General features: G+C 52.2%; 4 protein-coding genes across 5 annotated transcripts; 2 read left to right on the top strand and 2 right to left on the bottom strand.

Moving 5' to 3' along the window:
• Positions 1-1172: 1172 nt before the first annotated feature.
• LOC120658383 (mitochondrial phosphate carrier protein 1, mitochondrial-like) lies at positions 1173-4615 on the top strand. Its single transcript, XM_039936658.1, has 6 exons — positions 1173-1437; positions 1909-2258; positions 2378-2421; positions 2951-3165; positions 3277-3401; positions 4160-4615. Exons 1-6 carry the CDS (start codon positions 1267-1269, stop codon positions 4206-4208), a joined length of 954 nt encoding a protein of 317 aa, XP_039792592.1. The 5' UTR covers positions 1173-1266; the 3' UTR covers positions 4209-4615.
• A 110-nt stretch (positions 4616-4725) lies between these two features.
• On the bottom strand, positions 4726-7734 carry LOC120658281 (protein PLASTID MOVEMENT IMPAIRED 1). 2 transcript variants are annotated; one of them, XM_039936524.1, is made up of 2 exons: positions 5028-7734; positions 4726-4994 (listed from the first exon to the last, which is right to left on the bottom strand). In XM_039936524.1, exons 1-2 carry the CDS (start codon positions 7539-7541, stop codon positions 4896-4898), a joined length of 2613 nt encoding a protein of 870 aa, XP_039792458.1. In that variant the 5' UTR covers positions 7542-7734; the 3' UTR covers positions 4726-4895. The 2 variants fall into 2 exon arrangements, with proteins under 2 accessions (XP_039792458.1, XP_039792457.1); XM_039936523.1 differs by having other exon boundaries at positions 4726-7734.
• Positions 7735-8216: 482 nt separating this feature from the next.
• LOC120658451 lies at positions 8217-10240 on the bottom strand. The gene is made up of 3 exons (XM_039936733.1): positions 9995-10240; positions 8710-8817; positions 8217-8619 (listed from the first exon to the last, which is right to left on the bottom strand). Exons 1-3 carry the CDS (start codon positions 10055-10057, stop codon positions 8398-8400), a joined length of 393 nt encoding a protein of 130 aa, XP_039792667.1. The 5' UTR covers positions 10058-10240; the 3' UTR covers positions 8217-8397.
• Positions 10241-14567: 4327 nt separating this feature from the next.
• Positions 14568-16048, top strand: LOC120658397. The gene has a single exon (XM_039936671.1). The coding sequence runs from the start codon at positions 14828-14830 to the stop codon at positions 15635-15637; it is 810 nt and encodes a 269-aa protein (XP_039792605.1). The 5' UTR covers positions 14568-14827; the 3' UTR covers positions 15638-16048.
• The last annotated feature ends 465 nt before the right edge of the window (positions 16049-16513 follow it).

The following is a 16513-nucleotide window of genomic DNA, read 5'->3' as shown; positions in this document are numbered from 1 at the left end:
TATTCTGAAGTTTGGTGGAAGCCCTGCTACTTGTTAGAGCAAATATGCTTTGATTTTGCACTTCCAGGTGGGTTATATGTGTAATGCTGAACCAGTGACAGGCTGAACTAGTTTAATTGCCTGCCTGCATAATAACGAAGCTGTGTTTGGCTTCACCAGCATCTGGCCCATGATGGGATATGGAAACCAGTTAATGTTTGCTTTTTGGAACAATTATGTTGTGTGAACTCAATCTATCTACCAGTACTTTGTTTGAGATATAATAGCCTCTGTTATCTATTTGTCTGTTGTGTTGTTGATCACTTTTTTTATTGTTGTTGCTAAGCTGTGTCGCTTGTATGAAACGTGGCTCATTCTGAACTTCTGAAATCTAAAGTTCGCGGCCGGATCTGAGGCTACCGGATGATCAGGTTTGAATGGTAGTGCCCTGGAGACAAGGCTGCTGCTTGCTGGTAAAGAATGTTGCGTCCAAGGAGAAATGGAACAATGTCAGTTCGTGGATATTTGTTGCTTCCCAAGCATGTCTGGCCAAGATTTGCTTATTTTTCTTTTGCATTGAACCTTTTGGTCTTTTCTTGCCTTGGTGATTACTGGTAAAGAATGTTGCGTCCAAGGAGAAATGGAACAATGTCAGTATATCGATGAGCTGTTGTTTTGCAATGTGTACTGGTGCTGCCGTCCTGGTAGCAAAACTGGGTTCAGTTTCCGGACGCATGCCTCTGATTTATTGCTCGCAGGAATCGGGAAAAACCATACAACCAAGCATGACCTTAGTTTTTTTTTTCCCTTATTGAAACGAAAAACGTGATTTCTAGAAACCGGTTTATTTTTCGTTGCGCGCTAGAAACCGAGTTTTGGCCGCCTCTGTTGAAACAGAGAACCTGGTGCTTTGCCTTTGTCGGGTGATGAAGCTGAAACCTGAAGCCTCCCGTTCCCGTGGCATCTTCTCTTTCTCCTTGCCTCAGAAAGCTGTGGGCCTGTTGTCGCATCGGTCCCCACTGGGCAGGCCCAGCCAAGGGAGCTTACATCTTACGTGTCCTCTAGCCCTCTAAAAAAACAAAAAATTGTGTCCTCTACCATCACTGACATGCGGGCCACCCAGCTAGGGTTTAAGGTCCCTCCCCTTGGTTTGGACAAGTCAGCCGTTCAACGACAAGGGGAGGGCAAGCGGAAGGCACGCGGCCCCGCTACGTGGTCCATTTCCAGTCCAGACTCCAACAACGCCGGAGCGGAGGCGAGCACGCTGATCGATTCCGATCCGCGCGAATGGGAGACGCGGAGGCCGCCGCGAGGGCGGGGAGGGGCGGCGGGGCGGCGGCGGGGTTGCGGGTGTTCTCGCCGGAGTACTACGCGCTCTGCGCCGGCGGCGGGATGCTGGCGGCGGGCGCCACGCACCTCGCCATCACCCCGCTCGACGTGCTCAAGGTCAACATGCAGGTGAGTCGACTTTTGGGGGTCGGGTGCTCAAGATGCAGTTGCGGCGCTCCCGTGTGGCGTGCTGCACCTTTGTTCTGATGCGGCCTGAGGATGTTGGTTCTGGGGTTTGTGCTGCTGCTGTTATTTCCCGGTGCTATGCGAATTTGGGGCTTTCAATCAGTTAACTCTAGCAGTGGGCTTGATATGTTAGGGGTGCGCACTAGAACTTACTGCTGAAATGCTTCTGTGGAGAATCATTTCAGCTTTAGAGCTTGGTGAAAGATGTTAAAACAGAAGTTAGATGCTTAGCTTCTGTGATGAACGGAAGATGGAATTGAGGGCATTTATGTGAATAGTTTCACAGTTTTGAACTGATGAATTGGCGTTTATGTACATGCCTTTCGATTATCTACTGTAATGCCTAATCACTGTTACAGAAAAGGTGCCTTCAGGACACAGGTTATAATTCGTTTCCCTTGCTTTATCTGTCAGGTGAATCCGATGAAGTATAGCAGTATATTTGCTGGACTGAACGTTCTTGTGAAAGAAGAGGGACCTTCGTCACTTTGGAGAGGATGGGGAGGGAAATTTTTTGGCTACGGTGTTCAGGGTGGCTGCAGGTTTGGTCTATATGAGTATTTCAAGAAGAGGTACTCTGACATGCTACCAGACAGTAACAAGAGCACCATATACTTCCTTAGCAGTGCCTCTGCTCAAATCATAGCTGATGTTGGCCTGTCCCCATTTGAATCGGTTAAAGTCCGTGTTCAGACACAGCCCATGTTTGCAAAAGGCTTGATTGATGGCTTCCCGAGGGTGTATGCAACTGAAGGCCTATCTGGGTAAGCTATCATGAATAAGATATAGATCATTATACCAATTTGATGCATTCTCTGCATGCATGAAGATGGAAGCCTTCATCTACCGTCCTGAGAAAAATATAATTCTTGTTCTATTGCAGCTTTTACAAGGGGCTTTTACCTCTTTGGGGACGGAATCTTCCATGTAATTGCACTCCCCCCCCCCCCCCCCCTGCTTTGTACATGTTCTATTTCTGAAAATGCTGCTTAATCAGATAAAGTAATGTGTGTGATGGTTATGTGACTTGATGCTGCATGAAATCTGATTAGTTTTGGACCTTAGCATTTATTTCTTTCCAAAAGTTGTTCCATACATGTTATGTAAGAATGGGTACATATTTGCTTGCCTTCACTGATTTGTCAGACTGAATTACATTTCTTACCCTGGTTATTAAGTTTTAGAAGCAATCGCTGCTGCATTAGTATCTCTACTTTCAAACTTCTTTCTTTTGGAGACCATGATGTACAGTGAACTAAGAAATTTTTAGAATCAGCATCGGCAATCAGTCTCTTCTTCCAACATCTTGAATCGTCTCCTCTATGCTATGTTTGAATCTTCTCCCAGTTCCTCCACTGTGTCACTTCATTAATGCATCTTTTGGTTTTGAGATGTTAATCTTCTTATCTTCATATACCTTTTATCTTTTATTTACTGTGCTTTCCACTTCCTGTAGTTTCTATGCTTATGTTTTCGACATTTGAGCATACTGTGGACTTCCTATATCAGAAAGTTATTCAAAAGAGAAAGGAGGACTGCTCAACAATCCAGCAGCTTGGTGCTACTTGTCTGGCCGGTTACATCTCTGGTGCTGTTGGTACTGTTGTTTCGAATCCTGCAGACAATATTGTCTCATCCCTGTACAACAAAAAGGCTGAAAACATCATACATGTAAGAATATAATTATAATTTTCGATCTAAGGAAAATGTTGTCGTTAAGTTCCACCATTACATCGATCATTAGCATGCCAATAATCTAATGATCCCATCTTACGCTTTCAGGCTGTGAAAAGTATTGGGCTTCGTAATTTGTTCACAAGAAGCCTGCCCATTCGGATCACTCTTGTTGGACCCGTCATAACCATGCAATGGTTCTTCTATGATACAATCAAGATACTGACTGGATTGTAAGTCTGCAGTTTCCCTGTTAGCTCAAGTGTATTCCTGTTTGTTTGAAATGTTGATAGCTCTATGTACACCTGGACTTTAATTTTACAATTATGACTATTTCATAGTATATCAAGCTTGATGTCATACTATATAAGTATAAAGTGGCCTAGTTAAACTGCCACAAAGAAGAAAGACAGCCTGTGCAGGTATCTAAATTGAAACCTATCTGTCAAAAAGATGGATGGACTAAATTAAAACTGTGTTGAAATAAAGAACATGAAAATTGTGTATTAGATTGTTAAAAGGATGAAGATTTGTTGAAATAAAAAACATGCACTTCTAACCATTAGCTGATGTCTGGTTTCTCTACAGTCTACACGAGCACCATCTTTCAACAGTGCATTTAGCCATACATTGGTAGTGATAATAAAGAAATCCCATGTTGCCTCCTACGATTGGTTTGTCAATGCTCCTTTTGATTGGCTCTTCCAGTTTCCACTGATGCTAACATTGCCGTGCAAGCTCCTTATGTGAAATTCGTGGGAATTTTTTTTAGTTATGTACATTCAGACGCACCACTATCTTACAAGTACCAGTTGGACAATGAAAACTTGGTGCCATCCTTGTCAGTATCAACAAGGCAAACACTTAAATATCCATCTCAAAAATGTGCCAATATCCATCCATTTATTTTTAATTAGCATGATGCATTTATTTGGATTCCTGATACATTTCTGTGCTAGCTTTATTATGACAGTAAAACTGTTCATTTCAGGCCAACGAGTGGAGGTCTCCCCCGTGATTTGGAAAAAGTTAACATATAATCTGAACAGTTTCAGATAGGTTTCGTGATGCATTTTTTGAACGGACTAGTATTTTCTATGGTTCTGACTTGCTACGGGGAAGAGTATGATTGGTAGTTTCAGCAAACAACTGACCAAAATACATCATTAAGGTTTCTGCAGCTGCATATGAAAAATGGCTGCCTCACATTGTATGTTTCTGCACATCTTACTTAACTTGAGCCTCAGCACCCTCCAGGTACAACATTGTGGTCAGGTGGTGCCGGTGCATTCATGATGCTCTGTATTTGTTAAGGTTCATGTATATGAGAAAATTATGCATTTCTCATGTATAAATGCAACCTCGTGGTGTAAATAATCATTTTGAAGAATCGAGATTTGAGTGAAATTCTATGTTATGTTAATGCTCTTAATTTTTCTTTCAATCACATGGTTGATACATCTTGAACGCATTCACCACTGCCTATGTTCAGGTTCAGCAATGGCAGCTGTTTCATTGCTTAATCTTCAGTTTCTTTGCATGTTTGGGCCAAACATCTGTTCACTTACTGTAACATAATATTCCTTGTTCATAGTATGGATTCTTACAATTTTCTCAAACACAAATAGGAAACCGAACAGTCCTTTATTTTTGGATTCACCACATTGCAACAATGCAGGAATGCACTATTTTACAATCATGAGCTGTAGGAACAAAGATTTCTACAGCTACTTCTGGGGGATCTTCACGTCCGGGTTGCGCAGCGGCTTCAGCCACATGTCAGCCATCACCCTTGACGACATGCTCCACAACACCTCATCCCCGGCCTTCCCCGCCGCTGCTGCCCGGCTATCCCCGGCCTTCCCCGCCGCTGCTGCCCGGCTCTTCCTGCCGGCCTTGCCGAGCCCGTAGGCAACGAGCCAGTGCATTGCCGTGAGCCGCTGCTTCTCGCCGTCCCACATGTTTCGCCGGTCGGCCTTCAGACGCAGGCCACCCAGGTGAAGGTTTGCTACCTTGAACCTCGGCTCGTCGTCCTCACTGCCGGCGGCTCGTCCGGCCTGGATGATCACGACCGACGGCGCGCCGACGGCCTCGTACCGGCGCAGGGGATCCCTCAGCTGGACCACCACGAGCAACGAGACCGCGTCCGCGCCGGCGCAGGCGCTCGCCCACTCCTCCGGCGGCGCGGCGGTGTCCAGGAGGTGCCCGGCCTGTGTCTTCTCTGGCGACACCTCGAACGGTGCCTGGTCGTCGATCATGTCGGCCTGGACCTTGAGCGCCTCGATGGCCATCGTCTCTATCTTCTGCAGCGCGAACGCCAGGATCTCGTCGACGGTCACCGGCGCTTCCTGGGCGTACCAGATGCCCGTGGCGATCCTGTCCTGGCGCCCGGCGTTCATCGCCATGGACATTGTCCGGAGCAACGAGACGGACTGCGCCGCGGTGGAGCTCGCGACGAGCTCCTTGCTCCGTGCGGTGATGATCGCCGACGCCATGCCCTCGAACGCGATCTGTTCGGCCGTCTTGCCAGCGACATCGTCCATGGAGATGAGCGCGCACAGCTTCGCGCACAGGGCTTCGTATCCACCGGCGCACAGGCGTTGGAACACCTCGGCGCCGCCGCCGGGAAGCTTCTGGTCGCGGAGAATGAACGGCTTGGACAGCTGCATGGCGAGCTTGGGGAGCTCCTTCCGCTCCACCGGGATGTCGAACGGGTTCATGGCGGCCAGGTAGCCGCCGTCCCGGGTCTGCACGACGGGGCCGAGCCCCTTGCCCAGGTCGGAGATGTAACACGTGGCATCGTCGCCGGAGCCAGGCTTCGCGCCGGACTTGAGCGAGAACACCTGCTGGCCAGCCATCGGCTTGCCCGTCCCGCCCCCGCCCTCTCCTTGTTCCAGCAGCATCAAGAACTCTCTAGTCACTTCCTCCTCGTCGGCGTCGAGCCCAGGCGCCGCCTCCTGGCGCTCCGGCGACTCGGCGCCCGCGTCCGGCACGTCGCTGTGCATCAGATTCTCGAGGGCCTTGATCTGGTTGGTGATCGCCTCGAGTTCGTTGAGGCGCCATGTGTGCGCGCTGTCGTGCACCACCTCCTTGACCACCTCGTCGCCACCGGCCGCGGAAGCAGCCTCCTGCTCCTCCTCCTCCTTTTCAGCTTCTTTCTTGTCTTCAACCTCTTGTTTCGGTTCATCCTTCTCTTCTTCCCCTTCCACGCCCTTGTCGACGACGTCGAACTCCAGGAACTCTGAGTCATCGGCTTTCTCATCCTCGGCCTCGCGCTCTGGCTCTGCTTTCTGCTCCTCCTGCTTGACCTCGGCCACTACCGGGCTAGGCTCGTCGAGCTTGAAGTCGTCAATGCCCAGCAAAACCGGCGATGGCTCGCCCTTGGACGGTGTCAGCGCCGGCTCCGGGCGCGCCACCTTGGGGCTCGCGATGCTGAACGACGACTTGCTCTGCTTCCGAGCATACAAGGAGGAGGACGCAGATGAGCTAGTCCTACCTGCAACAGCTGGTTCGCTGTACAGCCCGACGCCTCCATCGTCCATGATCTGGAACGACAGCTTGACGACGATCTCGCCGCCCTTGGCCTTCCCGGCGAGCGGGAACGCCATGTCCCACTGCCGGACGCGCTCCCCTTGCCGGCTCTTTTCCGAGGACTCCTTCACGAGAAGGCTCAAGTCCACGGCGTTCCGGCCGAGGTCGAGCCCCGGCGCCTCCACGGCGACCGCCGATATGAGGAACGGCCGGGGCTCGAACCTGAGCGGCTTGCCCGTGGCGCCGCCGCCGCTGCAGTAGAGGTTGCACCGGACGAAGAGCATCTCCTCGAAGTCCGCCCCGCCCTGCTGCACGCGCGACGGCATGGTCTGCACGGCGCCGTCGCGCGTCTCCTTCTTGCGCACGGCCACGGCGAGGCGCAGCCCGTCCATGGACGGCGGGAGGCCCTGCGCGGCCACCACCTCCACGGAGAAGAGGCAGCCCATCCGCTGCATGCCGATGTGCGACAGCGCGCGGATCGGCTTCCAGCCCCATATCCCCTTCTTCTCCCCGGCCACGGACGACGTCGTGGTCACCGCGGCGAAGCTCTGGCTCTTGGACGGCAGCGCCACGCCCGCCGCCACATCGTCGTCGTCGTCGTCGTCGTCATTCAAGTTCTTGTCCAGCTTGGGCCTCGACCGGAACGGAGACATGGACAGGCGGCGGGAGAGCGGGCGCGCCTCTGCGCGGGCGGCGTCGGCGCCGCCGGCATTGCCGTCGCCGGGCGCGCGGGGGAGCGCGAGGGAGGCGGTGCGGCGCTTGGTGTGCGGCTGGTAGAGCGTGTGGCTGAGCGCGTCGAGCTCATTGAGGATCTGATCGTCGGACCTGCCGTCCCCGGCCATTGCGATGTGGCAACGCTCGACCTCACCGGCGGCCGCTAGCAATCTAAGCTCGTCCACCTGAGAAGCAAGTGAAGTCTCCCGAGCGGATAAGTGAGGGAGAGGAGGAGATCAGGAGACGGTGAAGTGTATGGCGGGACGAGACTACGAGAGGGAGGACGGCAGGACGCTGACGGCGCCATGGTTTGGTGACAGTTTTGGAGGGATTTGGAAGAAGGGGATGGAGGAGAAGAGATGAGCAAACTTGTGGTGTCCGCGTGGCCGTTGGTTTGGCGCCAAATTGGTCCCGATGTATGTCTGGAATTCTGGATGGATAATTCGGTTACCTGTAATCTGTTAAATGATAAAGCAGAGCACATCGAGCACACAAAAAAAAAGGTTTCTTCGGATAATGCGTGGATGGTACGTGGCAATCGACGTGGCATGCTGGATTAACAGACGCAGTCACTAATCTGATTGTGAGAAACAAGGTGACAGAACATCACGATCGTGCCATCCACAATCCACTGGTTGTTCATCAGATTTGGCTCCAATCAACATCATGGATCATACTGCTGTCTGGCCTTTTTTTGCCCATGGAAGCGTACGGCCAACGCTCAATACCATGGGCAGCTTTGATGCAGAAGAACTGAAGTGACAGCTGAAAACAGATTAGTGTTACATTAAGGCCAACTTGAGGGTTCACAATTTAGATCATGGCACTCATTATTGAATTATTGTACATGCTAAACGTGTGTTTATTTGTATATTTCGTCAAAAATCTTTCGATACATGACCCCGATGAGAACACTGGTTTGAATGAACATATATCAGATTGATACAAAGCCATAAAATGAAACAAATACAGCCCGTATGCCAGCTATTGCTTGGAATTCTCCTTCTCATCCTGGTTGCCTTCACTGCTCGTCCCTGCAAAACCCCGTCTCTCCTCGGCGGACGCAGTTATGACCGGCATCCAGATATCAGCAGTGCTGCTCAATAGAGATTTCACCTCCGGATCTGAGGCCATGGCAGATGATATCATCTTGTCGACGTTATCAAGCCGTGATGATAGTTTGTCCAGCTCTGCAGCTATTTCTAGCTAAAGCGGTCCAACAGAAGCGGAAGAGACCATTTATAAAGGTTCACGGTGCAGAGAACAATTAAACGTGATTCGAGCATTTGTGTTTACCTCATCAAGATGCTTAGGTGCCTGCTCTGGTACCTTGGTGACTTCTAATCCTAATGCTTCGATCTTAGCACGCAACTCTACTTCTTCCTGGTTGCTCATTGACTCCACCTACATTTTTTGAATCATATACCTATTGTCAATAATCAAACAACAAATGTGTTTCTTTCTTTGTTACCATAAGTCTGAAATATGGAACAGAAAATAGAAGTTCCCATAACGGCACATAACCAAGATCCAATTTGAAAGGTAATGCAAATGAACGGAAGCAAAATTCACAGCAAACAAACCACACATCATCTCAGGGGAGTAAAAGCTGATGCTACTAAGACATGGATCAAATTTGGCATTTCCCACAAAATGTTATGGATCATTTAACTAGCCTATTTGTTCGATTCCTTTTACTTTGTGCCTAGTGCTAGAATGGGTCCGATTTTTAATTAGCACAAAATAGGTGTTTCTGCCGGCTCCAACTATGTTCCCCTTTTTTTCTAGGAAAAGGACCATAGCTATGCTCCATGTTGAGTAATCTGGCAAAACTAAAATGCAGGTGACCCAAGTTGTTTTCAGCCAGACTGGCATTATACATAAACTGACAAAATCAACTCATCTGGCTCTACCTGGCCTTTGGTAGTTTGGTGGACGCAAGGGAGACAGTAAATGATGATTCTGATTGTTCCAATTTTGTCATCACAACAAAAACAAAATTATGATTATCCCAGTTTTGTCTTGTGACACCACAAGCGAAACACACACATGTGAGAAGCAGAAAGGAAAAGATGTTTGCTCAGGAATAGCGTACAAGGAGTTCGGTTGGTTCACCACTGCACGTCGTGGTAAGGTAGATGTAAATCAATAGAAAACTCAGCTTGGGTTACCGATTTTTACTGTAAGCAGTAATCGGATAACCCAATTCAAAGCATGCTGGTATGATGGCCAGCAAGGAAAATACCAGTGAAGCAGGGCAATCCAGCATCAACCGGATAGGCATGCCAGCAACAGGTTCATGCTAGCAACTACTTAGGTTTACTAGGCGCCTAGGCGGCGATATGAGATACCGCGACTCCAACGTTCCGCGGCTGATTTGGATGGACAGAAAATTGATACTAACAGTAGTATCCATAGGTCTAGTGGAGATCCCGGAAACAAGACTCTGGAGCCACAAAGCGCGGTAATGCTCCGGATCGGCGAAAATTAGCGCGGCCGCGAGACAAAATTTCCCCCAAATCGGCGGCCATGCAGGAACTGGGTCGATTGACAGATCGGCGGCCATGGAGGCGTAGCGTACCTGCTGGAGAAGGTCGGTGAGGAGCTGGAACAGCGGCACGTCCGGCTTCGACCCCTCCGCCATCGAGACTCGCTCGTTTTTTCTGCTCGAAACCTTCGATTTCTGGGTGGAATTCGCGCCCTGCTCTTCCCTTCCTCCCTCCTCCTCGGCTCGCCGGTATTGCCGTGCAGCGGTTGGGGATCCGCCCGGGGCAGGATCGGCTGTTGGCACTCCGTTTCGGGTTTTTTTTTTTTTTGAGAATTGTCGAGGAAGACCGATGATCCGTGAGCGGATTCGGCCCGAGGTATCGTTGGGCTTCCCAGACTCGCAATCGGGTAAGAGCCCAGCTTGGCCTGTGGCGGGCGAGCGAGAGATTCCCAGACGGACATTGCAAGGCCCACGTTGTCGGGTGAGCTGGGCTGGTTGGCCGAGCAAACAGCCCGCCCGGATAGTGCCGCAGCAACCGTCCAAAACTCAACGGGAGGGAGAGAGTGACGACTCGCCCATCACATCATCCATCGTCCATCACGATTCGCGCCTGGCCTGGTCGTGCCGGACGGACACGGCCGTTTCCTTGCGGCCGCGGCGTCCCCGGAAGGCGCCCGTTAACCACAGCATCAGGCAGGCATGATGCGGCGGAAGCAACCGTTGGCGCCCGCGCGACGGACGCCAGCAGCGGGATCGAATCGAGCCGCGCCGCTCTCCCCGCGCCTGGTCGGTGGGGGGCCACGAGACCACGAGGCCGTGCGCGTTGCGTGACCAGGGTTAAAATATCCGACCGGTTAGCGGTAACCGCCGGCCTCCGGTTCCGATTTATTGGATCGGTTTGACCGGTTACCGATAGAAACCGGTCAAATTCAAATTTGAATTCAAAAAACTCAGTTCAACCGGTTCGTACCCGTATACCGACCGGTTATACCGGTTTACCGGTCGGTTTGACCGGTTTACCGGCCGGTTTGACCAGTTGGAATTCAAATCCAAATTTAAAATCGCATGTGTAACCGGTTTCGACCGGTATACCGGCCGGTTAGACCGGTTTAACGGCCAGTTTGACCGGTTTATCAAGTGGGTTTTAATGGGCCGTCTCTTTTTTTTCCTTTTCTTTTTTGTTTTAACTTTAAATGCACGAAAAAGTATGTTAAACGAACGAATTTTTGAGAAAATTTGACACCATTAGATTCGTCGCATCTTGAAGTATTTTTAGAAATTTTTCATTTTTTGAATTCAAATTTAAATTTTGAATTTGTGCCGGTTTGATACCGGCCCAAACCGAAACCGGACCGGTTCCCACCGGTAAGGGGAACCTGAGCGTGACACGGCGCGCGCGCGGTCGGTGACCCCCGGTAAGGGTGGCAATCTGGGCGAGCCGGCGAGGGTTCGTTGGGCTTTTTTTTTCCCTAGCTGACGCGGCATGGCTGCTGGCTGCTGCTGCTTCTCGGGACGAGGTCGCGCCGCGAGCAGCCGACGCGCTAGCAGACCTGGAACGGTAGGCACGCAGCGAAATGTTTGGCGGGAGTCAAAACAGGATGTGGTGAGACCAATGAGATCATGAGAGGGCGTCTAATTGATGACATTCTTTGCTTTTCTTTGGTTTGACTCCCCGGCGCATGACTTTGATGATTTTTCTTACTTTCTTTTTTTTTCTCATAAATCTGCGGGCGTATCCCCTACCACAAAGGCCCTGTTTGGATAGTCTAACTTGGTTAGAAGTTAGAGTTAGTTTCTAGCTCATGACTAACACAAAACTAACTCTAACTAAAAATATGTTTGGATGCAAGGGTTAGAGTTAGATTAAATGCACTTTTCCAATCATTTGGTCTCTCTCTAGCAAGATTTGGTGTGGCTAGCTTTGTGTGCCCTCCTCCTAGCTCCTCTCTCCCTCCCACACCACCCCATTTGCTTGGCCGCAGAAGGAGAAGGCGCTCAACTGCCCGCGGTGCGCCTCCCTCCCTCCCCTCTTCCATCGCCGGCGATCCTCCTCCCTCGCCGGGCCGGCCGTCCTTCCTTCTCTCTCTCGCTTCACCCGCGCGCCCCTCCCCTGCTCCGGCACTCCAGCGGCGGGACCCCGGACCACCTCGACCTCGCCGGCATCGAGCTCGACCGGATCCGCGGCGCCGAGGTCCTCCTCCGGCGCCTGACCCTGCTCCCTGGCGGCGAAGCTCCGTGCGCGGGCGGCCGCCCGTCCCTGCCCCGGCGGCCGCGCACGCGTGGCCCGGCGCCTGCCCCTGCCCCTGCCCTCAGGCGGCGGAGCCTCCCCGGTGGAGCTCGTGGCGGCCCGGCTCGAGCTCGAGCTCCGCCCCGGCGGTGGGATCTCCGGCCGGCCGCGTTCACTCCCCATTCTGGCGCTCCTTCAGATCCGGCGCACGTGGACGGAGCTGGCGGCGGCGCGCGGGTGGAGCAGGCTGCCGAGCGCGGACGGCTGCGCGCAGGCCGAGCAGGCGGCAGCAGGCGCGCGCAGCAAGCACGCATGGTGGCGAGGGCGCGCCGGCGAGCGCGCAGAGCAAGCACACCGGTCCCACGGTGCCTCCCTCCTCCCTCTCTCTTCTCCGGCCGCCTCGAGCTCGGCCGCCTCAAGCTCGGAGCGGCGGATCTTGCCGGGCAACGCGGGCGCTCGGAGCGGCCATCGGTGGACTAGCGCACGCGGACGGCGGCGCTCGGAGTGGCGACCGGTGGACGAGCGCACACGGCGGCGGCGAACGGCGGCGCTCGGAGCGGCGACCGGCGGACGAGCACACTCGGAGGGATAGCGGGCTGGCGGCGCTCCTGGGTCCGGATCGGGGATTCGGGGTGCGGTGCGGAGGGGGAGGGCGGCGGCCACAGATGGATCCGGGGAGGGGAGAGAAAGAGGAAAAAGAGTGGGCCCCACCTCAATCTAACCCAAATAAGCACCCCTTAGAGGGGATAGTTTTTTGGGGTGGGTTAGATGTATCTAACCCACCCTGTTTGGCTACTTTTGGGTTAGATGGCTCCAATCTAACCCAATCTAACTCTAACCCATGGATCCAAACAGGGCCAAAACATATCGACAGAATAGCACTTCTGAAACTAACTGAGCTAGGCTCAGTTCTCAAAATCTTTCTTATTTTTAATTTATTAGTTGATAAAAACTAAAAAGGTAAAGAAATGGAAGGGTTAAGCCAAGATACCACCCATATGAGAACTATAACTTGCAAAATTACAGATTCATAGCATAAGCACACAATTGCTAAGTGCTAACCGAATAATAGGGCATGGTTGCATCATAAACACCAATCAGGCGAGGGTTTAGTACTACCATGTCATAAACACGCAAGTAGCATGGCATCGCCTACAAGAGAATTGAAATGGTAGGCAGCGAGCTATTTAGAGAAAGAGTCAAGAATTTAAGACCGTAATAAAGTTATTCTATAGTGGGATTGTGTCTAACTAGTGTTTTTTAATCTTCGACCTATTGAAGAGCACAATTAGCTAACCATAATTTTCTTGATTAATTCATTTCGTATATGGTTCAAAGTACATGTTTGTAATTTGTATATGAAGTATAGTTCATAGAGTAACGTGTTAAGTCTTATTGGCACATGAATCACATTTTGTTGATCAACGAGTTTAATTTGGGCCAACCATCAAATTTGAGCTTAAGCTTCAATAGAATTTCGTAGAAACCCAATGATTCCTTCTACATGATTTTAGATTGTTCCCTTCGCGAAAGGAAAAGAAGAGTATAAAAATATGCTTCAAATTAAACATGATGTATTCTTTACCTTGGTAAATAGATAAATCTTACATTCTATTGAAGAGCGAAGCAGGTTAAGAGGGAGTTTATTGAAAAGGTTGGCGTTCTTTTCTTAGCATTGCCTCTGCATATCTCTTGTTGTAAAAATAGATTAACAGTTTTCACGAGCTATAGTTACTCCAAACCTACAACATTGCCCATTGCTTGTTACAGATGTGCATTGCCAGCTGCAGTAATTACGCTTCTGTCAAAAGAAGGTTTGTGCTCTTTTGAAGTTAAGACATGAAGTGTCAATCATTCTCAACTCTTTTTCGGCATAAGTTATTCTTTACAAAATTATATCTTGTCACGTCTATAAAGGATGTCATCCTTCATGAATTGAAAAGTGAAAACGTAGAAAGCAACATGTCCAATGTCATGATATCATCTCGTAAAAGTAGAGAAGTTTTAAATTGCTCATGCGATATGCAACACAAATATGGCAAATTAAACAACAAATTGCACTAATAAAACAACACACTCTCCTCACGTTGAACGCACATTAGTATTCGCTCGCCTCCTCTTGTTGCAAAAACAAAGTTCCACATAAAATGGACAAAAATTACATCACCTCTCCGTGCCAATACAATGTTCCAAATGAGGTTGAGAAAGATAAGCCTGGAAAAAAGAAAAACAAACCGTGCACTTTTGCCGCTTCCTTATCTGCGCACCCAACCCGAAGGCGTCCGATGGCGGCACAGCCCCTGCTGTCCATCCACGACACGCAACCGCACGAACCCTCCCGGCTCGATCTCAGCCGCCCGTGCCCCACTACCCCGATCCAGCCGTCCGTACCCGCCCACCTCTCTTTATATACCCGCGTACCCCCTGCCCCCCACACCTACCTAGATCACGCCGTCTCTCTCTCCTCTCTCCCTCCTCCCTCTCTCCCCACCGCTTCCTCCTCCCCAAATCGGATCAAACGAATTCGTTAAATAATCTCTAAAAACACACGGTGAACGGGATTGAAGAGATTAAAACGAAAACGTTCCGATCCCGCGATTAGGGCCCGGAGCTAATCGTGTGATTTTTGGGGTGTTTTGGGGTTGTGATTTAGTGTTAGGGTTTCGGATCTGGGAGGATTAGTTCTTCCTTGCCACACCATGAATGAGCAGATGATGCGACCGCCGGCGCCGCTGCCGTACCACCACCCGATGTGGGGGGCGGCGCCGGCGGCTCCCCCGCCGGCGATGGAGCCTCCGGTGCTGGGGTTCAAGCCGGCGCGGCCGGCGTGGAAGCGGTCGGCGCGGACGCCCTGGAAGCGCAAGGCCCCGCCGGCGGCGTCGGGCGGCGCCCGGTGGGGCGGCGCGGCGGCCCCGCGCAACACGACGTCGTTCCTGATCCGGGCGAAGCGGGCGGGCGGCGTGGCGTCGCTGGTGTCGCCGTGCCCGGTGACGCCGGCGGTGCTGCCGACGCCGGTGCTGTCGCCGGCGCGGGAGGTGCTTGTGGAGATGGCCAAGGAGGCGTGGGGCGTGGACGGGTACGGGTCGATGAAGGGCCTCATCCGCCTCCGCGCCGACGCCGGGGAGGCCGCCGGCGAGGAGGGCTCCGGCGAGAGCGACGTGGAAGAGCACGTTGAGGTGGAGCGCCGCCTGGACCACGACCTCAGCCGCTTCGAGATGGTCCAGCTCCCTGCCCCGGCCGCCCTGGGCGAGGAGGACGACGACGAGGAAGAGGACGAGGAGGCGCGCGCGGCGAGGCTGGAGGAGGAGAACCTCACCCTCCGCGAGCGCCTCTTCCTGATGGAGCGCGACATGGCCGACCTCCGCCGCCGTCTCCTGGCCGTCGAGGAGCTCTGCCGGGACCGCCACCGCGACGGCTGCGTCGTGGACGCCGCCGACGAGCCCGCGCCCTCCGAGAGCGTCGCCGCCGCCGGCGAGGAGGCGGGCACGGCGGGCGCCATGGAGAACTGAAGCATAGAGCAACCGCTACCTGACCGGACCCGGCCCCTCTGCCGTACCGAAACTGTACATACGGTTTCCCATTTCCCTGTGCAGATGTCGCGGTGAAGAGTAGGAAGCATCAGCATCAGCAGCAGATAGCCTAGAATTACTCTTCGTTGCATCCCTGTTAGTTTGATGCCGTCTAGCTTTGATTTTATCCCGTGTTCTTTGTAGAATCAGGCAGGCAGCCAGCCCGGAGGACGACGATGGAATGCGCAGGTCTCCTGCCCGCGTAGATCTCCAAAGGGAAGCTAGCCCCCCAACCTCTTACCAACCTTTTTAGTGCAGTGGTAGTACCAGTAATCTGTTTCTGTTGTGAAAAAAACTGTGATCCCGACATGTTCTTTTGTTCCTTAATCTGCCGAGTGACGATGAACCAAATCCTGATCTGTGCCCTGCTCACGGGTTGTTGGGCGATTGGTAGGGGAAGACGGTGGCGCGGGTGCCGAACTGGAGCATCTCCGCATCTGATTGATGATGAGCCGTTGGAACCCAACCACGAGACGAGAGGGTCTCATTTTTAGGTGTGCGTGCGTCTCATTTTTAGGTGTGCGTGCGCGTTCGGTGTGCCGACGCCTTCCGAGGTGTTGCTGTTGGAGCGTTGGGTGGCGAATGGTGGTGATATGGACGCCTTCAATGCCCCGCCCGGTTGGATGCACCGTGCAGAATGGCAGTTTGGGATTAGGCCAGACGTGGCTGGCCTCCGGGGAGAGAACAACTCCGGAGATCCGAGGAGTGGAGGAAGTGGTGTCCGGCCGTGGCAAAGCGAGAGTTGGGAGACGGGAGAATATAGAGTCGGGAAAGCGTTGGCCCGAGGAAGATGCTGAAAGCTCTGACCCGCCTTGG

The sequence above is a fragment of the Panicum virgatum genome, chromosome 2N (assembly GCF_016808335.1).
Source record: "Panicum virgatum strain AP13 chromosome 2N, P.virgatum_v5, whole genome shotgun sequence".
NCBI lineage: Eukaryota > Viridiplantae > Streptophyta > Magnoliopsida > Poales > Poaceae > Panicum > Panicum virgatum.
This window is presented reverse-complemented; position numbering and strand designations above follow the sequence as displayed.